The 22,149-nt window shown below is 40.4% G+C and overlaps 1 protein-coding gene across 4 annotated transcripts in view; it reads right to left on the bottom strand.

The window, feature by feature from the left end:
• The window catches only part of LOC122658407 (serine/threonine-protein phosphatase 4 regulatory subunit 3A-like), a 78,087-nt gene that overhangs the window by 13,105 nt on the left and 42,833 nt on the right, over positions 1-22,149 (bottom strand). For 3 of the 4 annotated variants that reach the window (XM_043853354.1, XM_043853352.1, XM_043853353.1), the window contains exons 15-20: positions 12,174-12,244; positions 11,937-12,014; positions 11,706-11,799; positions 2,571-2,669; positions 739-956; positions 511-625 (exon numbers count right to left, since the gene is read on the bottom strand). In XM_043853354.1, coding sequence (XP_043709289.1) covers positions 511-625; positions 739-956; positions 2,571-2,669; positions 11,706-11,799; positions 11,937-12,014; positions 12,174-12,244 — 675 coding nt within the window. Of the gene's footprint in view, positions 1-510; positions 626-738; positions 957-1,062; positions 1,143-2,570; positions 2,670-11,705; positions 11,800-11,936; positions 12,015-12,173; positions 12,245-22,149 lie in introns of those variants that run through there. The other variant, XR_006332437.1, reaches the window with a different exon arrangement.

The raw sequence follows: 22,149 nt of genomic DNA on the forward strand, positions 1-22,149 counted from the left end.
GAGAATAATACACCACAATCATACAAAGATGCTTAAAATAGAAAATTTTATCTCTCTATATGCCCTATCATTAACGAACTCCCTTTCCATTTCAATAAACAATCCTTCCCAAGTGAAGAGAACATTCAACAATTGCACTATATGGACTTCCACATATTAAAATTTCTAGATGCCTATTTTTCAAGGCCAGACTATTAAACACGATCTCCTGCTGACTAGCTAAGTATAAACCTGGGGGGGGGGGGGGAATGAAAGCCACGGAGAAAGCCCTTGGATTGTCAATAGTTTGAAGCCATACTGTAAACAAAACTTCTTAGAGATGTGAAGAGAAAGGACAAGCTATGCATGACAAAGGGCTAAGGATGCATAGTCAGGACAATTAGATATATAAACTCATGGAAATCAATTTGTTCCACACAAAGCAGCACCAGACAGAAATCTAAACATAGAATTAGGAATAAACTTAACAATGAAAAGCTTTCTTACAAAGACTAAAACAATATCACTTACATTGCGGGAAATAATAGTCCGCAGAAAGCGGACAGCGGCAACTACCAAGTATCTTTCCCTTCCACGGGTTAGAAACAAGACTTTTTCTATCACATTATTGACGAGAAAATTGCACCTACATACAAAACAAGGTGGGGTGAGGGAATGAGAAAAGATCAGGTTGCATGGTAAGAACAACAAAACCCACTAACTGCAAACAGGAAAAATTAGAACGAGAAATATGATTACTTTATCCTGTAAGGATGGTGAAGCACACAAAAGCATAGAAGTTCACAGATGTTTAGCAAAATTTCAGGCTTTGTGGCTGCCTGACTTTCGGTATTTCCACCAGAGCCAGCAGATTTGACAACTGGACAAGTACCACCTTTCGGAGGGCATGACAACGTAATAACATCAATTAACTGATCCAAGTGCTTCTCATAGAAAATCTCTATAATATTGTCTCTCTGCACCGCCCCAAAAAAAAAGCCATTACAGAATGAGTGCAAATATACAGAGGATAATATTGCAAGAGCTCAGCTTATAGAAGTGTGAAGATGGAAATATTCTTACATGTCAATTTCACCGAAAACTTTTTCCAACAATTCAGACCAGAAAAACAATCAAATACAAATGAATATTCAATGTCCTACCTGCATAAATAAACTTGAATAGGTTGCAGATACCATACTCACAAAACCATATGGACAATAATTCAAAAAATATATTATCAGGATATTCAAGTATAATATCCCAAATACAGTGTGAAATGTAAGCACCAGATATCTCTCATACAATAGGATATCAAGTCAATACATCTATCAGGAGCAAGATTTATGCAAATATATCATCTGTGCTGTCACCCTGAAATTAGTCACACAGACAATTCAATACCAAATGGGCACTGCTTGTTAAAACAGTTAAAAGAGCGTCCCAGTGCACGAGGATCCTGCTACTGCAGGTCTGGGAGGGGCAAATGTACGCAGCCTTACCCCTGCTTCGCGGAGAGGTTGTTTCCATGTTTCGAACCCGCAACCTGATAGTTGCAATAGCGCAACTTAACCGTTGCGCCAAGGCTCGCCCACTTGTTAAAACATTAAAATTTCCAGTAAAATTAACCCAGGACCTTTCCATTTTTACAGACAATTCAATAAGAAATGGGCACAGCTTGTTAAAACATTTAAATTTCCAGTCAAATTAACCCATGCCCTTTACATGCCATTCAATTAGTCTGCCACCATTCTTCTGAAAAGCTTCCAGAGTATTTCAACCAAGGACCAAAAGCCATTTAAGAATAGAAAAGGGAACAAACACTGAGAAAAATTATGCTAGAGAGGTATGAAAAGTTGATGACTGGGATTGGTAAAATTAATTGCCATAATGATTTCATAAGATGGGTTAATGACAACAAGGCACATCATACTAGAATTTTCTGAAAATTTCTCCCCTCCTTTTCAATCCACATAGTTGAGTACATGTGATACTGAGATAAAATGCCTGCCAAGAGGTTAACAGTCCCCAAGTTTACTTCTAAAGCATTGAGCAGGCATGCACTGTCATGACAACTTAAATCAAGTAATTAATATAAAATATCTAATTTTTGTTGTTTATATCATAGTTGTCAAGGCGACGTCTAGGCATCCAGGTCGCCTAGGCACCTTGTTGGTGTCAACATGAATCTAGGTCTCCTCCAACGCCTTGGGACACCATGACAACTGTGGTTTATATCCTGAACAGTGAACACCTTCTTAATACTTCACTATAAAGTAGAACATCTTAAATTTTCACAGCTTAGTAATATATAATAACGAACAACAATAAATTATGACAATAAAATTTTCAGAGAAACAAATTGTCCTCCCCCTAATGCATAAATACGTAAGCAAATATCAAACCTAGGGTGGAGGGGCAAGAAAAATTATGGCAATAAATGCTCACACAATTTTCAAAGAAACATAGTCGTCTTTGTCAATATGCTTGAATATGCAAGCAAATATCAAACAACATGAGCACAACATATAGCGTGCTTTTTTTTTTTTTTTTTTTTTTGGGGGGGGGGGGGACAAGCATACTTATCGCACCTGGGATCCAGACAAAGTGTACGAGTCCAGTAAGCTGCGAAGAATTTCTAGAAACTGGCAATGCATATCCTCCCCAAAGTCTGTTATCATACCTTTGACCTGTATACAGACCAACATAATCCATCTATCAGTCGCAAAATATGCAAACTAAAGTGCTAATGCTACATTCAACACATCTCTTTAAGCAGACAGAAAACTATGAAAATAAGAAGGGGAAAAAAACCAAAAGCAAGAATAGCAAAGTTGGGAAAACAAATGAAAGTCGACATTTGTCAGAACCATAGCAAATTCACTTATGTACTGAACTTGAAAGTATACACCATATACTAAACCTCTTAAGATACAATAAATTCAAATATTTTATACCTCTCAGATATTATTTTTGCAGTGTGTCCCGAATTATTCAATCTTCTGCTTCATTTTTCATTTTTAATTATCTAATTAAAAATATTATTACATATAAAATTTGGCAAAAGATATTTTGCATAGGATGGCCTTTTAACCCAGCTAATTTTTGCCACGCAGAAAGGTGATGCAGAATCTAATCAATGGATAGATAAAGAGAGTGGTCCGATTAGCCAATAGTCAAGTTTCAGAACCAAATTCAATCATATACCCCTTAATTGCCATTTCTGAAGCAGGAGCATCTCCAGTAGTTGCTTCTTTAAAAGGGAAATATTTTTATGTATTAGTATATACAAAGAGCTACGGCATTATGATGAGTGTGTTTAAAAAGAGTCATATGTTGGTGTTTACTCCAGTCAGCCCAATCGTGATATAGATGTATTCTAATCTAGTTATTTTCAGTGAATGGATGTGGTTTTACGGAATCCTGGCTAAAGGGTACCTTACATTTTGAAAGGCAAAGCATTTACGGAAACCTGATTAAGGAGATGGTCTTCTGATGCGATCCCGGGTTCGAGAACCCTATTTGGGTTCACTATGGGCCCACATGAAGAAATTGAATCATGATTCAGTAAAGGATAAAGGAAAAAAGGATACAAGGGGAATTACTATTTAAAGAGGGTATAGTCTTGGAATAAAATTCAAATAAGGGATAAGAGATAATGACTAATTGTGAAAATTCAAAGAAAATTGAAGAACAACCGAGAGTTTGTCTCTAACCTCGTGACCAACAGAAACCAGCGGCAACCCAGTTCTGTTACAGAGATGATAACTCCCTCAAACGAAACCCAATCAAAGCAAAATTTCACGGAAGAATCCAAACGAACGACACTCTTAAGTCCAATTCTTAATTTATATTCACCCAAAAGATCAACCCAGAGATTGAAATAAAGCTACTGAAGTAAAGTTTCTGAAATTATACCTGGCATAACAGAAATAGCAGGCCTGGTTTGCAAGGTCAGATCTAAAGGTTAAAGAAGCCTTTGGGCCTGGAACTTGGTAAGTTTAATCACTCAAGGAAAAGGTACCTACGACCAAGGTTCTAAATCTCCGTTCTGCAGTTTTGACCTTGTCCGAGACAAAACCAAGGGTCGAAACTGGTTTGTACCAAGTTTCGACCCTGTTTCGACAGGTTTCACAAGTTTCGACCAAGATCTGAGAGTCTTGTAAGTTTCGACACTACCAAGAGGGATTTTACCAAAAACTTACAGATTTTGGCCAATTCACTTGATTTCTTCCTACCTTTTGGCATTCTTCAATTCAAACTTTCTACAACTTGAATTTGCTTGATTGGAGCTTGAAGGTAATGGTTTTTTTCCCAAATTAATTTTTTGAAGAATTAATACACAGACATAATGCTTGGAACACAACATATCATGGGATACGTGCTGCATTTGGAGGAGCATCACTAACATCTTCGGTGGTACACAGCTCGTGGATTAGACCCGCCAAGAAACTCCATGGAGTAGTGGGTGAGTGTTGTAACCTAATTTATGTTTTGATTGTTTTAATTGCATATTTACATTTTCAGTAGCTAATATGTAGTCAAGTGTTTTATAATAGGTCTAATGTACAACAGCAATTCAGCGTACACTAGCAAACTTGGGTCCAAACCACAAGTACCATTTTGGGTGCTTTTTTTGTGAAACTTATTCATGGAATAAGAGTAAAATGATAAAAATAGGAAGCACATCAGAGTTCCATTACGGCTAAAACTCGTCATTTGAATTGGGGACCTTAGAAAACATAGTTATCAAGGCAGCAAGGTGACCAAGGCATTGGAGAGGGTCCAAAATCAAGGCGTCACCAAGAAGGTGGACCAAGGCGCCCAAGATGACCATGGAGCCTGGATGCCTAGGTGACGCCTTGATAACTATGTTTGTGTTGGATTGTATGGGACAGAATACCGTGGGGGTATTCTGGACTTTTCATCATTTTATTATGTTTTCTTTATGTAGAGACGAGCCGACTCTAATATAGAGTCAGCTACTCTAGGGGCAATTCTGTCCATGTAATCTTGATTATTTATTATACATACAAAGCTTGGGATCAATCATTGATCATCCAAGCATAATACTCTAATTCTGAATCTGTTAACATGGCATCAGAGCAGGTTTCGAGTTAGGGTCTCTCCTCTATTCTATTCTCGGTTTCTTCTTCCCCTTCTCTCTCTCAATCTCCCTTTCCTCTCCTCTCTTTTCTCCTTTTGTTCTTTATTCTCACAATAGGGCAGCACTAATGAGGTGATCAATAGATCCAATTGCTGCCCTCCATCACCTCATTCGATGATAAGAAATTCTGATTGGTAGGAACTTGCACCCTCCCTACGATATTTGAAGCCTCAAGTTTTTTTGGTTTGATTCCATCTCAACTACAAGGAATCAATTCACCTTATTGAAGATCAAGAACTACAGCAGATTTTTGGACAAGTTTCTATCTCCAGCCGTATTGAAGACCTCCTCCCAGATCGATTTTTCCCTCGTCTCAGGTTTTTTCTCCAAAATCCTGACACATATCGATCTTGGAGTTGCTGATTTCTGTTGGTGTTGATATTTGGAAGAGTGATCAAGCCCTCATAGAAACACACTCGAGCCAAGTTTCAGCCTCATCCAGTGATTTTTTTTAAGCTTTCTCCCCTACATCGATCTCACCAAAATCAGGGGTTTCTCAAAAACCTGAAAAAATCGACCTAGGGGATTGGCCTATCTGTTGTAGCTGATTTTTGGAGACACATATTATCATCCTTAAAAAGGTCTCTTCATCAATTTCTGGCCCTTCTCTTGGAGTATTTACTGGGTTTCTCATCACAATAGCCCTTCTCTGCGATTTGAGGTTCTCTGCTGCACTTATGGGTGACTCTAAAATCTCTACTGGCCCTTCTGCTGTTGATGGGCATGGTAGGACTGAATACCATAATTTCCCTCCTAATCCTATCAAACTGTAAGGCTCCAATTACTTTATATGGTCTCGATTTGCATTCTTTGCCATTGTTGGCCGTGGGCTTACTGGCCATATTAATGGTACCATTGTTATGCCGACTGAATTTGGTTCTCTTCAAGATAGGTGGATCTCAAATAATGGTGTACTTATATCTTATTTAATTGGCTCAATGCAACCAGACCTTGCAAGTGGTTTTCTGCTCCTTGATACAGCTCATCAGATCTGGTCTGCCTACAAGGAAACATACGAACAGCTTAGTAATGATGCACAAGTTTATGAACTCTGGAAAAAGGTCACTCACACTATTCAGGGGGAATTATCTGTCTCCAAATATTATGCTACCTTGCGCAATCTCTGACAACAATTGGACCATTTTTCTGATCTCCACCCCACTACAACTGTTGATATTGCTGCATATAAGAAGCATGTGGACAAGATATGGGTTTATGATTTTCTGGCAGGATTGAATGGGAATATGACCAGATTTGTGTCCAAGTGTTGGGCCATTATCCTTTTCCCACACTTGAACAGTCCTATGCTTTGGTCTCCTCTGAAAAAAACTGTAGGGCTGCTATGCTACACCCTCCTATTACTGACAGATCAGCCCTTCAGACTGCTGCCCCAACTACTCCTGCAACTGTTGGGAATCTTTCTCTTGGTGATTCTACTAAAGGCATTGTTACTTGTAAGCACTGTAACAAGCCCTACCACACCAAAAAGAAATGTTGGAAGCTTCACAAGAAACCAACTGATTTTGAAGCAAAACAGACTGCCAAGAAAAAAATCAAAAAACAAGGCTCATCACACTGAGACTGTTCCCACAGCCCCTGCTACTGACATTGGTCTATCCCAGGATGATCTAAAGGCATTCCTACGCATGTTAAAGACTTCTGCTGCTGCCACTTCTACTACATCAGCTACTGCCAATTCCTCTGCTCCTTCAAGTTCATATTTTTCCCAGTCAAGTATCCCATTTGGTGGTCACTGTGCTTCTGTAGCATCCCATCGTTGAATCATAGATTCTGGTGCTACATACCACATGACTGGTTCTTTTAGTCTTTTTCATCGTTATTCTCCTACTTCTGGAAAAGACAAAGTCGGGGTAGCTGATGGTTCCCTTTCTTCCATCTCTGGAAAAGGATCCATTAACTGCACCTCTTCTCTTACCTTGTCTTCTGTTTTACACATTCCTAATTTCACTACTAACCTTCTCTCCATTAGTAGTCTTACTCGTGATCTTAATCGCAAAGTAACCTTTTTTCCTTCTCACTATGTTTTTCAGGATCTGGTGACAGGGAAGACAATTGGATGTGGTAAAGTGCAAGGTGGATTTTACCTGATTGATGATGGTCGTCCTTCTCCACCAACCTTACCTTCTCCATTCCACCAAAACTCTTTGGTCTCTTCTGAACTTTACCAATGGCACTCTAGATTAGGTCACCCCCCATTAGGAACTTTATCTCATTTGTTTGCAGCTTTAGTAAAAGGTTGTGTAATAAGGATGAATTTTTTTGTGAGGCTTGTATTCTAGCCAACAGACACGCTCAACTTATTCTAGTTCAAATGAAAGAAGTTCTTTTTTCCCTGTGATTCATTCTGATGTTTTGGGTCCTAGTCGTAAAACTTCTATTTTTGGGCATCGTTGGTTTGTTTCATTTATTGATTGTCACTCTAGAAACACATGGGTATACCTTATGCACACAAAAAATATGGTTTTTTTCATGTTTTCAACATTTCCATAAGACGGGTCAAACTCAATTCCAGGCCACTCTCAAAATTTTGAGAAGTGACTATGGAACAGAGTATAAGGAAGGTCACTTCCAAAAATATCTTGCTGACCATGGTATTATTCACCAGACTAGTTGTGTCAATACCCCAACCCAAAATGGTGTAGTTAAAAGGAAAAACCGTCACTTATTAGAGGTGGCCAGAGCATTGATGTTTACTCGACATGTTCCTTCCCAATATTAATCGGTTGCTTACTAGGGTTCTTAACTCTCGTAGTCTGGCTGAGGTTTTACTTGGGAATTCCTCCTTTGTGGCTTCACCCAAAGTGTTTGGTTATGTGTGTTATGCTAGGGATACAAAGTCCCCTGGCAAACTTGAACCTTGTGGGTTACGGTGTATTTTTTTGGGTTATTCTCCAACCCAGAAAGGTTATAAGTGTTGCCATCCCCCTTCCCGTCGTACTCTGGTTAGTATGGATGTCATTTTTCATGAAAGCCTTTCCTATTCTTCTTCACCACCTCTTCAAGGGGAGAGTTCTAGTGAAGATGTGTTTCCTTCTCTTGAGATTTCTCCACCTTTGTCTGCTGCCCCTACTCCTTTAGTTGCTGCCCCTACTCCTTTGGCTGCTGCCCCTTTAGCCAAAGAGAATCCAATACACGGGGAGATCATGGAAAATAGTTATGGTGAAGTTCCTACTCAGGGGGAGCTGACTCCAATCCAGAGAACAATTTTTGACTTTCAGAAGAGGATTGACGACTCCAACATTTTAACCTATCAAAGAGGATGTTCCAGAAAAGGGCAGCTTCAATCCACTGTAGCACCAATACCTATCCAGTTGTCGACTCTGGATCCAGACCCTATTTCTCCTGGTAAGATTTCTCCTTCCGACCTACCTATTGCTCATCGCAAAGGTACTCGGGCTTGCACTCAACATCCCATTTCTCGTTTTCTTTCTTATAGTTCTCTTTCTCGCATTTGTGCCCTCTCTTTCTTCTGTTTCCATTCCTAAAAATTGGTAGGAAGCTTCTACAGATGGAAAGTGGAAGGCAGCAATGTTGGAAGAAATGAGAGCATTGAAAAAAAATAATACTTGGGATCTTGTAGCACTTCCCCAGGGATAAAACCAGTGGGATGTAAATTAGTGTTTGTGGTCAAACAGAAGGTTGATGGGACTGTGGACCGATATAAGGTACGTCTGGTTGCAAAAGGCTTTACTCAACCATATGGAGTTGACTATTAGGAGACCTTCGTACTAGTGGCGAAACTCAACACTGTAAGAGTGTTATTATCTTTTGTTAATCTTGGATGGGATCTTCAACAACTGGATGTGAAGAATGCCTTCCTCCATGGAGAGCTAGAGGAAGAGGTATATATGGACATTCCACCAAGCTTCTTTGATGACAAGACCAGGGGTAAGGTCTATAAATTGAAGCGTGCTCTCTATGGGTTGAAGCAATCACCTAGAGCTTGGTTCAGCAGGTTTCACATGGCAATGGTTTTTGTGGGATACAAACAAAGCAATGCTGATCATACCTTTTTCATCAAACGAGTTGGTGATCAGGTAACCATTCTCATGGTCTATGTGGACGATATTATGGTAACCGAAAATGATGGTGATGAGATCAACAAACTAAAGCACTTTCTTAGTCGTGAATTCGAAATAAAGGATCTGTGACCTCTAAAATATTTTCTGGGGATAGAAGTTGCCCGATCTTCAAAGGGCATCTTCCTTTCTCAAAGGAAATATATTCTAGATCTGTTGTCCGAAACTGGGTTGTTAGGGTATCATCCTGGAAATACTCCCATGGAAGCTACTGCAAGGTTCAAGGAGATAGAAGGTGAACCAGTTGACAAAGGTTACTATCAGCGATTGGTTGGCAAACTAATCTACCTCTCTCATACACAGCCAGACATAGCTATTGCCGTGAGCATGGTAAGCCAGTTTATGCATGATCCTTATTCCTCTCATAGGGAGGCAGTTCTTCGCATCCTACGTTATTTGAAGTCTGCTCCAAGAAAAGGAATACTTTTATCCCCCACTGGTCATCTAAAAGTTGAAGCTTACACCGATGTTGATTGGGCTGGCTCTACCGATAGGAAATCCATCTCTGATATTGCTCTTTTGTGGGTGGGAATCTTGTCACATGGCGCAGCAAGAAGCAGAATGTTGTGGCAAGATCTAGTGCTAAATAGAGTTTCGTGCCATGGCACAAGGGATCTGTGAGCTTGTATGGCTTAAAGGATTGTTGCAAGCTATTGGTGTTGTTGTTCATCTCCCAATGATGCTATATTGTGATAATAAGGCTGCCATTAGCATTGCTCATAATCCTGTCCAACATGACCGTACTAAGCATGTCGAGGTTGACAAACATTTCATCAAAGAGAAGCTTGAAGCCGGTCTCATCTGTGTTCCCTTTGTGAAGTCTACTGATCAGTTAGCCGATATGTTCACTAAAGGGTTGAGTGGTGCAAGGTGTTTCATCCTATCTTAGCCAAGTTGAGCATGTGTGACATATATACACCAACTAGAGGGGGAGTGTTGGATTGTATGGGACAGAATACCGTGGGGGTATTCTGAACATTTCATCATTTTATTATGTTTTCTTTATGTACAGTCAACTCTATATAGAGTCAGCTGTTCTAGGGGCAATTCTGTCCATGTAATCTTGGTTATTTATTATAAATACAAAGCTTGGGATCAGTCATTGATCATCCAAACATTATACTCTAATTCTGAATCTGTTAACAATTAGAAAACACCTGCCTACAAAATTTGGGCCTGACCTGATCTGCCACATGGCCACTATTATGGCCATAGGCCTTCCCACATAGATCTTGCAGGAAATGTTCCGAATTTTCCATTGTATTTTTCAATGATCACCAAATCATACTCAAACATGTTGCACACCACATTTTCCAATACCAGTATATACCAACAATGGCCTGAACATTTCCTACAACAGTTCGTGGAACCTGAAATGGAATTGCTATGGCATATTAAACTTAAATGTCATCAAAAGGAACAGGTCATGAGGGGCCAAGTGTTAGCATGGAAATGCCACAGTAGCAATCTACAAATATGTGAAAGTCCAGTCAACATACTTATGCAAACTGATTTTGAGGCGCGCGGAGGGGGGGGGGAATATGCAGTCCCCCTCACCCCTCCCAAAAAAAAAAAAAAAAACAGTGCAGGTGCCATATAAGTGATAGAAGACATGCCATGACACATTTTCCCCTCTAACTAAGAATTTCCGTCAACCTCCAGCATAATTTATAAATACCAAAGGATGGCTGATCTAGAGTTGATCAGATTGCTTTGGTCTTCAGTCTTTAGAGAAAAGGTTGATTGTCATTAAAGGTCCATAAACATACAGTAACAAGGTAAATTAAATTCGACGGCTGATGCTAAAAATTTGGTTCATCAATTGCTTCATGGCCGGCCAGAAAAGTGATTGTTTCATGATTATTGTTTTAAAGATCCATGCGGTCGACCCCATTTAGTTGGACTTTGTTGTTGTGATGCTGTTTTGAATTCACACCACTTCGAGACCTAGAGCAGATAAGTTGAGCAGTTAAGAAAAGGTGTGTAGCTAAGAAGGGTCGATGCCCTAGAGTTTGTGCCGTTATTGTTTGTCCCTCCCCCCTGTTTTACTTCTTTAATGTTATTCTATCAACACCCTTTTAATTGTGTCCATGTCGTCCCCCCCCCCCCCCCACCCTTTTTTACTTCCTTATTTTTTTTTTCAATCTATAGCATCTTATTGGATCCATGTAGCTCATTAAGTTGGGATAAGACTTGGATGTTGTTGTTGTTTCATAATATTTGTCATTTAAATTTTCCTATCGTACTTAATTACTTTAAAGTAAATTCAAACATAAGACACTGTCATATCTCACTTATGCTGCTGAAGCATCCTGCCCACCGTCACACAACTCGCACCTTCAACAACATTACAGCACATAACCCCACTCCCACACCCACACATGAACAGCACAAACGCTGGAATATATAACTATAAAAATTGGGGGAAGGGGGAAGACCAGGGAAAAAAACTTGCATACCAGAAGCCCAAGTAGAGGACTCCCTTCCTGTCGAATCACATATGACCTAAGAAGGTTTGGATCCTGGTTAAGGAAAAGAATAAGGATGTCTGTCCTGCACTCCACATAGAATGGATAATTATTAACACTAATATCACTGTTCATTGAACTAACAAAATAAACATAAAGGACCACGGATATGCCAAAAGTCACTCAAACCATATAGAACGGAGTTAAAAGGATAGCTATTACCCTGTTAATACAAGCCTTTTATCTGGACTCTGCAAAGCATCAGTTATGATGTCAAAGATGCCTTCATTCATGAGATCCCTAAAGAAAGTATGAAAGAAAAATGTAATCAGAGAATGCTAGTAGATAAATGATCAACAAACAAATAATATAAGAACATCATCAAAATTGCAACTCTTAATAAATTTTAGCCAAACCCACTAGTCTCTATAGATTATAGCATATATCACAATTGGCTACCTAAACAGTCGCAGTTGCTGGACCAGCTGCAAGCTTCTACTCAAGCTACAAAATTCGTGCAAGAAGAAAACCTGTTTCAGAAGGATGTAAGAGAGTCGGTCAATCCTCAGAAGGTACCTTAATAAACAACAATACATCCACAATTCCAAATAATACCTAAATGATAATGTAACCATTATAAGCCACTCTACCAATTAAACCTCCTAGAATTTTTTTCCTTTTGGGTGTTGGCCTTGAAACCATTTTTTAGTTTAGTTTTAATTCTGTTGGATTTGTGAATAATCATATAAATGATTGTGAAGTGTACACATGACAAAAAAAAAGGGTATCATTTAGACAATATTTGTGGCACAGTTAACAAATGATAATCTGTTATCTGATAATATTCCTGCTGCAGTAACTTTTTGAAACAGAAATGGAGACAAAAAGAGTTGTGTCAACTTCAGGATGCAGCCACCAATAAATGTTGTTTCCAGCCTCACTTTTCTAATTGGACATCATAATGTGTTTCTGACTGTTAAATTATGTACACCAGGTCTTTTGGGTGTTTTATTTATTTTTTATTTATGTATTTATGAGCAAGGGTAGAAATGTAATTAGGGCTGTGACACTGTTCACGTGAACATTGTTTCCCCTTGTAATCTCTTTTATTATTATTATTATAAATAGAGAGATTGACTGATCTCATTGATCATTCAAGCATTATTCCACAAACCTGTTTTGTTAACATGGCATCAGAGCCAAAATTTCTCTGATCTAAGTTTTCAAAACCCACCCACTTCCTATCGTTTTTTCTTTCCTCCCCTTCTCTCGATTTCTTTTCTCTCCTTTTTTTTCCTTTGCTTCTCCTCCCTTCCTAAGGGCAGCACTACAGAGGTGATCATATGATCTAGTTGCTGCCCTATTCCCACCTTTGTTTTTCCCCTTTATGAGATAATTTATTTGGTTCGATTGCTGCTGGTTCCTGTATGCTATTTTTGGAGTTTCCAGAATTTTGAAGCCCTAGCCACTACCATTGATCAAGGCTGGTTTTCTGCATATTGGACACTCATTTGCGATCTGGACCAGCTGCCCTCAAGCCTCTTTTGGTTGTTGAAAACCCCTCCTCCCAATCGATTCCTCTTTTTTAGGGTTTTCTAAAACCCTAATCATTATTGATTTTTGGGAATTGGGCTGTTTATTGCTGTTTTTTTATTGGAGCCTCTTCGCTTCATCAAGGACATCCTCTACAAGTTCCTGGACAGATTCGATCAAGCTTCTTCGTCAATTTTTTTTGGATCCCCATCACCACATCGATCTCCAATTTCGGGTTCTCTTCCAAAACCCTGACATTGTCGATCTCTGTGGAAGGGATCTCTCTGCTGCTACTGATTTTTTGGGAGCTGTTTTGCCCTTCATATTGGCCCACTCGACCTTTATTTCAGCTCTTGGTTTGGTGTAATTTCTGGTTTTTCATTCTCCACAGCTTTGTTGCAACTATGGGTGACTCTGCTGATTCCACTGCAACTTCTAATCAACCTGGACATGAAAAATCAGATTATCATACTTTTCAGCCCAATCCCATCAAACTTGACGGCAGCAACTACATTGTGGTCTCAGTCAGCCTCTTTTGCTATTGCTGGCCGTGGTCTCACTGGCCACATTGATGGCACTGTTCCCATGCCTGCTGCCCCAGGTGCAGCCTTGACTCGCTGGCTTGCCAACAATGGTGTTCTCATGTCTTATTTGATTGGTTCTATGACTTCGGATATTGCACATGGGTTCCTCTTTTTTGATACAGCTTCTCAGGTTTGGTCAGCCTGTAAGGAAACGTACGGACAGCTTGGTAATGATGCACAGGTCTATGAACTCAGGAAGAAGGTTCTTCATACTACTCAGGGGGACTTAACAGTCTCTAAATATTAAGCTACTCTGCGCAACCTTTGGCAACAATTGGACCACTTCTCTGATTACCAACCTGATAATGCTACTAATCTGACTACCTATAAGAAACATGTGGATAAAATCAGGGTCTATGACTTCTTGGCCGGGTTGAATGTTGAGTATGACCCAATTCGTGTTCAAGTGTTGGGCCATTCCCCTTTTCCCACACTTGAGCAATCTTATGCCTTGGTCTCCTCTGAAGAAAATCGTCGAGCTGCTATGTTGCACCCTGCTGTCCCTGACAGATCAGGCCCTCCAGACTACTGCACCAGCTCCTTCTACACCAGTTGGCACTCTCTCTGTGGTTGTACTACTATTGGCACCATTACTTGTGAGCATTGTCATAAGCCTTATCACACCAAGGACAAATGTTGGAAACTTCATGGGAAGCCCGCTGACTTTGAGGCTAAACGAGCTGCCAAGCGAAAACCAAAAACCAAGGCCAATCACTCTGAGTCTGTCACTGCAGCCCCTACTACTGACATTGGCCTATCTCAAGAGGATTTACAGGCATTCCTACGTGTACTAAAGTGCCTCTACTACACCAACTACTGCCATGTCGTCTACTCCTTCAGGTTCACACTTTGCTCGGTCAGGTATTTTGTTTGGTGGTCATTGTGCCTCTGTAGCTTCCCATCCGTGGATAATTGATTCTGGACCTACAGATCACATGACCGGGTCCACTAGCCTCTTCCATCGTTATTCTTCTACCTCTAGGAAAAACAAAGTCAAGGTGGCTGATGGTTCCCTTTCCTCCATTTCTGGAAAAGAAATCATTAACTGCACTCCTTCCCTTCCTTTGTCCAATGTTTTACATATTCCAAATTTTACTACTAACCTTCTTTCTATTAATAGTATAACTCGTGATCTTAACTGCAAAGTAACATTTTTCCTTCCCATTGTGTTTTTCAGGATCTGGACTTTAAGAAGACGATTGGATTGGGTAAAGTGCATGGTAGCCTGTACCTGCTTAACGATGGACATCTCACTCCACCTCCATTACTACCACTACATTAGAATTCCTTAGTATCTTCTGAAATTTATCAGTGGCACTCTAGATTAGGTCAACCCCCCTTAGGCATCTTAGCATCTATATTTCCTACTTTGGTCAAACATTGTGATAAGACCGATTTCTTTTGTGAGGCTTGTGTTCTGGCCAAACAGACACGTTCAACTTATTCTATTTCTAATAAAAGGAGTTCTTCACTTTTTCACTTAGTACATAATGATGTTTGGGGCCCCAGTCGTAAGACTTCGGTTTCTGGTCACCATTGGTTTGTCTCTTTTATTGATTGTCATTCTAGACACACGTGGGTTTATCTTTTACACACCAAAAGTCAAGTTTTTTCTTATTTTCAGCATTTCCATAACATGGTCAAAACTCAGTTCAATGCTACTCTCAAAGTCTTGAGAAGTGATAATGGGACTGAGTATACAGAGACTCAATTTCAGAAATACCTTGCTAATAATGGGATTGTTCAGCAAACAAGTTGTGCTGATACCCCAGCCCAAAATGGTGTGGCTAAAAGGAAGAACAGACACTTGTTGGAAGTGACCAGGGTGTTGATGTTTTCGCGCCATGTTCCCTCCCAATATTGGGGGGATGCTATTCTTACTGCAACCTATCTTATTAATCGGTTGCCTTCCCATGTTCTTGACTCCCGCAATCCGGCCGATATTTTACATGGGAATTCCACCTTTGTGGTTCCTCCCAAAGTTTTCGGTTGTGTGTGTTATGCCAAAGACACTAAACCTGATGGCAAGTTTGATCCTCGTGGGTTAAGGTGTATTCTTTTGCGTTATTCTCCAACCCATAAAGGTTATAAGTGTTACCACCCTCCTTCTCGTCGTACTTTGGTCAATATGGATGTGGTCTTTCATGAAAGTCTTGCCTATTATCAGTCTACACATCTTCAGGGGGAGAATTCTGGTTCCAGCGAAGATGTGCTTGTGTTTCCTCCCCTTGAAATTCCTCCTTTGGCTGCTGCCCAGCCTCCTTTGGCTGCCGCACAGCCTTCTTTGGCTGCTGCCCAGCCTACTTTGGCTGCTGTCCCTTCATCTGTAGGGACTCCTTTACAGGGGGAGTGTGTAGGAAATAATGGTGGTAATGATCATTGTCAGGGGGAGTTGACTCTAGTCCAAAGAACCATTAGTGAATTTCATAAGAGAATTGACAATTCTAATATCATCACCTACAAGAGACACTCCAACAGAGGGCAGCATCAATCCACTGTGGCACCAATACCTATCCAATTGCCAACCCAGGACTCAGAACCTCCTCCTCCTTGTGGTGAGACCTCTCCTTCCGATCTACCTATTGCTCATCGAAAAGGTACTAGGACTTGCACCCTGCATCCCATTTCTTGCTTTGTTTCTTATAGTTCTCTTTCTCCATCTTTTCGTGCATATGTGTCCTCTCTTTCTTCTGTTCCTATTCCTAAAAACTGGCAGAAAGCATATACAGATGGAAAGTGGAAGGCAGCTATGTTGGAAGAAATGAGAGCATTAGAAAAAAACAACACTTGGGATCTTGTAACCCTCCCTCCAGGAAAAAAACTAGTGGGATGTAAGTGGGTGTTTGTGGTCAAACAAAAGATTGATGGGTCTGTGGATCGGTATAAGGCACGTTTGGTTGCAAAGGGCTTCACCCAAACATATGGGATTGACTGTTAGGAGACTTTTGCCCCTGTTGCAAAATTGAATACAGTTCGAGTTTTACTATTGTGTGCAATTAATCTTGGATGGGATCTCCAACAGTTGGATGTGAAGAATGCCTTCCTGAATGGGAAACTTTGTGAGGAGGTATACATGAATATTCCACCAGGTTTTTCTTCTAACAATAATGAAGGCAAGGTGTGCAAATTGAAGCGAGCATTATATGGGCTGAAACAGTCACCTCGAGCATGGTTTGGTCAGTTCCACAAGGCAATGACATCTGTTGGCTACAAGCAAAATAATGCTGATCATACTCTCTTTATAAAGAGGGCTGGTGAGAAGCTCACTGTTCTTATAGTGTATGTGGATGACATTGTGGTTACAAGCAATGATGGGGATGAGATCAGCCGGTTGAAGAGGTTTCTTGGGCAGGAATTCGAGATTAAAAATCTAAGGCCGCTACAGCACTTTCTTGGGATTGAGGTTGCAAGATCTTCTAAAGGCATCTTTCTCTCCCAAAGGAAGTATGTCCTAAACTTGTTGGCTGAAACTGGTCTGTTAGGATGTCACCCTTCAGATACTCCTATGGAGGCTACTGTTCGTCTCAAAGAAAAGGAGGGTGAACCTATTGATAAAGGCCGGTACCAACGCCTAGTGGGAAAGCTGATTTATCTCTCACACACTCGTCCGATATTCTTTTTCTTTGTGAGCTGTGAGTCGAGTCGAGTTCATGCATGACCCTATTCTTCTCACATGGAGGCTGTTCTTCGGATTCTCCACTACTTGAAGTCAGCTCCTGGAAAAGGCATTCTTTTGTCTCCTAATGGTAACCTACGGGTAGAGGCGTATACCGATGCTAACTGGGCTGGTTCTGCAGATCGGAAGTCTATCTCTGGGTACTGTTCTTTTGTAGGAGGCAATTTGGTCATTTGGCGTAGCAAGAAGCAGTATGTGGTGGCTCGTTCTAGTGCTGAAGATGAGTTTCGGGCTATGGCATAAGGCATTTGTGAGTTACTTTGGTTGAAAGGCTTGCTACAAGATCTTGGTGTTCCTGTTCATCTTCCCATGATGTTGTACTGTGATAACAAAGCTACAATCAGCATTGCACACAACCCGGTACAGCATGATCACACTAAACATGTTGAAGTGGACAGACATTTCATCAAGGAAAAGCTAGAAGAAGGGTTGATTTGTGTTCCCTTTGTGAAGTCTGCTGATCAGGTTGCTGATATCTTCACTAAGGGATTATCTGGGAAATTGTTCCATCCCATTCTAGTCAAGTTGGGCATGATTGATATATTTGCACCAACTTGAGGGGGAGTGTTAAATTATGTACACCAGAATACCATGGGGGTATTCTGGTCTTTTGGGTGTTTTATTTATTTTTTATTTAGGTATTTTATGAGCAAGGGTAGAAATGTAATTAGGGCTGTGACACTGTTCACATGAACAGTGTCTTGAACAGTGTTTCCCCTCGTAATCTCTTTTATTATTATTATAAATAGAGAGCTTGACTAATCTCATTGATCATTCAAGCATTATTCCACAAACCTGTTTTGTTAACACTGACTATTTTATATGAGTCCATATTTTAAATTTTCCTCGGTAAAATACATACAATGCAGGTCTTTTGCACGACCCACATAGGAAGGCCATTTACGAATGGTCTGCCTAATTTTTGCCACATGTAAGGATAGGGCACTGTTTGGATCAGCTAAATGTCAAATTTCAAAGGCAAATACAATTACATACTCTCCTATGTATTCTCTGTACTGGATTTTCAAAGATTTATTTTGACACCTGGCCAATTCCATGAGGCTAACAGTCCAGAAAAGTTGGCCCCAATCCAACCTGCAACATGGCAAATATTTGGGTCATAGAAGAAGGCCTTCCCCAATGAGTAATCCAGGAAACCATTGGACGTATAATGGTGAGTATGGGTTAGCTATGGAAACTTAAAGAACACGGGATTATTATAGCTACGAAAGAAAGAGTCGAACAGAAGGAATTCCATGAGCCTCTGGTCATTACGCTTGATGTCCAATATCTATTGGAGTAGCACAATGCCACAATGTATTTGCAAGCTTCCACGGGACGAGATCTTTTTTACAGTGCCTAAAAAAAGGCGCTAATTAACATGACATAAGGAAATTGAATCCAAAGAGAAGGGGTGTTTGGTCTGCTAATGCTGAGAGCAAGAGAAAACATCTTAATGCAATAGGTTCGAAAACTCCGGTTCAGATCGTTGTGAGCCCAAAGCTCCTAAACCTCTTAAAATAAAGAAAAGTAAATCTTGGGACTGAACCGTAATTAGACTTGAGGGGCAGATCCAATTGGGTATTTTAGGAAGGTTGGGGACAAAACAAATGCAATTTAAGGAAGAAGGGATTCTTAATAATTATTCAAAAATCTGGCCTTAAGTGAGAATAACAGAATATATCTTTTTCTAGCTCTCTAACAACAGTAAAGGGACAGTAGAATCTGATATTATTCAAGCGAAAGTTCTCCTCCATGAAGACTCCAATCAAAGTGGAATTTCAAGAGGAAATTCCTAACCCTCTTAAATCATTCAGTAGCAGTCCTAAATGAAAAACCAGAAAGAAAACAAAGCCTCATGAAACCAGGCCAGGCAGTAACTGCAGGACAATGTTTGATCTCAAGGAGAAATCTCACAGCAGGAGAGTTGGTTTGGGATAAAAGTCTAAGCCTTAGGTCACCCAAGGGTAAGGATTTAACCCTCACTTCTTAAAAGGAAAGAAGAAGAATCAAGAGATATTGAACCAACTAGGTTGGTGGCTGTTAGGTCACCCAAAACAGTGCAGGCTAGTGACTGACATGAGAACAGTGAGGTATATTAATGTAGACCAATCACAAATGATAACCAGTCCACAAGAGGATCGCAATCTTCAGGTCCAACAACAGTAAAAACTTCGATCGGTTCTCAGATTTGCAGCAAATTTCAGAACAATAAAATAAAAACAAGAAATCGAAAAAAGGAAGAAGAAGAAGATAGGGTAGTCTCTCACCCACGGCCTCTCACCATATTTTGGTCTATCACCGATGGCATCTCACCATACTTTCTCACAGAGCAAAGCAGTGTTTATTTTCTCAATCATTAATTCGAATTCGTGTACCAGGCTGTAGCCCCTTACAAACTTATATAGAAGACTCAAACACTAAAAAGTAAAGGCCTAACCCAATCCTTAACTAAAATAATGAAAGAAACTGACTCAAATCATGACTCTAACTAAACTAATGAAGTAAATCCTGTTTTCCTACTTTCTACCCATATTTTAGGCCCATTACAAAGAAAACCCATGGGATCAAAATTCAAAGGCCTAACACCTACATAACCCAACCCAAAGTTTATTTCCAATAAATAAGACATCAGGTGACTAATCTGCATCATATATCTCACTGGTGATGGGATTCAACAAGATTCAACGGCACAGTTTTGTTGCTTAACTTGCAGACCAAACAGAACTACATATCTAGCTTGGAAAACAGAGTATTGCAGATTAGAGAAGAAGAAAGAAGAATAAGGAAGGAAAGGAAAGAAGGAAGATGAGAAGGATCTTATAAGGGAGAGGGAGGAGGGAACGGCAGCCAAACTGGGAAAAAAAAAAATTGCACTCTACAAGGAAACTAAAACTGGAATATCCTACATATCTAACTCCTCCCGAAAATAAAGATCACATAATATTCTCCCAAATAATATAAATCTCCCTAAATATCCTACTGAACCAACAAACCATAGTTGGACACCGTTCATCTCGATATGGGCTTCCAAACAGGTCTGTACCGGTCCAAGGCAGCGCCACTGCATCACATCTATTTTCTATCGATGTCAAAAGAATGACTTTTATTTCAGAATTCGGGCTCAAACAGTGCCCATCCAGATCTTGGCTTTTCAGTGAAGTGGTGAATGGTGATTGAGATGACAGGACTGTCCATGGTGATTCAAGTTTAAGATACAAAATCTCGAATGCTCCAGCAACTGATTAAGCATTGAGGTAATGACAGCCTTGCAATCTCCATTGACAATAATTTTATTGTAACCTTTCGTAGATTCAGATCCAAACTGATTTCAAAGACAAAAGCTCGGGCACTGGTAGAGTCCCCTTTCCCCAATAGCAGCTGAATATACCCCAGCCACTGAGTCACAAGATAATATGATAGCACCACTCACTCCAGAAGGCCCAGGGTTTCCAAGAGAAGACCCATCGGAATTCATCTTCACTTCTCCTTCGGTGGCAGTGCCACATAGGCATGATTCTGTCCAATACTCTAAAATGGAACAGACATTTTCCCAATCCCAAAACGATGTCCCTCTAGGAACATCTTCTAAACATTTTTCTACCTCAATCCAATGGGATATTTTAGTAACAATCCTATTAATCATCACTCAAATTCCATCCAGAAAAATCTTGCATTTCTATCCTCCCATGAATACCAGAAAGTGGATAGGTACACACCTCTGCACCCAAACATGCTCATAATGCCAAGTTCACACCAACTCACCCTATCCTTAGCACATACCCAATCATTGTGAAAAAACCTAAAAAAGTGAAATCAAACCACTTGAAAGGAGCAATGAAGGAAAAGGCGGTTGACAGATTCACCCTCCTCGCACATAAGATGTGTGAGGGAGAAGGTGGCACTGAGCCTTCTCTTCTGGTAGACTGATACAAGTCACAACGCACAAGTAAGAACTCTTCTATGTGTGATTTCCCAATCCAATTCTCTACTTTAATGGGACTTTGGACTTACAAATCACCTTGTGAGGGTAAGGCCTTTTCGTATCCTCCGTACCATCATTGGCATGATCAATCTTATATAAGGTAGAGAACAAAGATTCAAAGGTGAATAAAAAATACTGTTAACACGCTAATAAAATTAAAATCATTATAACACTATCAACTTCTCTCCATCAAGCGATGTAGCTTGTAGCATGGGGAAGAAGAAAAAGCGATTCTGGAGCCCCTCCCCAGGCTTCTTCCACTGAGACCTCCAGACTCCGGATAGTGGAGGTGTTTTTCCATCGAGTACTGTCAGACAACGTGGTGTTTGCAGTTCTGGCCAAGCGGTCTGTCAGGGGCTGATGGGGTTTTTAGTAGTGTTGGAGTGGTCGATGGGAGCAGTGCCTCTCTCAGCCGTGCTGCATGGGCTGACTCTGATTTTGTGCACTATGGTGGTGCTAGTGTGGTGGCTGGGGGCACCCCCTCCCCCCTCCGACCGGTGTTTCTCTTAATTATGTTGGTCAGCCAGTAGGCAGTGGTAGAGTTGTATCCGGGGCTTTGAATGGTGATGCTACCCCATCCCAGGATATCAGTTTCAATCAAGGTTGGAGTTCTCTCTTCTCTTCCGAGAGGCTTCCGGCTAATGGACTTAAACTCGA

Source organism: Telopea speciosissima, chromosome 4 (assembly GCF_018873765.1).
Source record: "Telopea speciosissima isolate NSW1024214 ecotype Mountain lineage chromosome 4, Tspe_v1, whole genome shotgun sequence".
Taxonomy (NCBI): domain Eukaryota; kingdom Viridiplantae; phylum Streptophyta; class Magnoliopsida; order Proteales; family Proteaceae; genus Telopea; species Telopea speciosissima.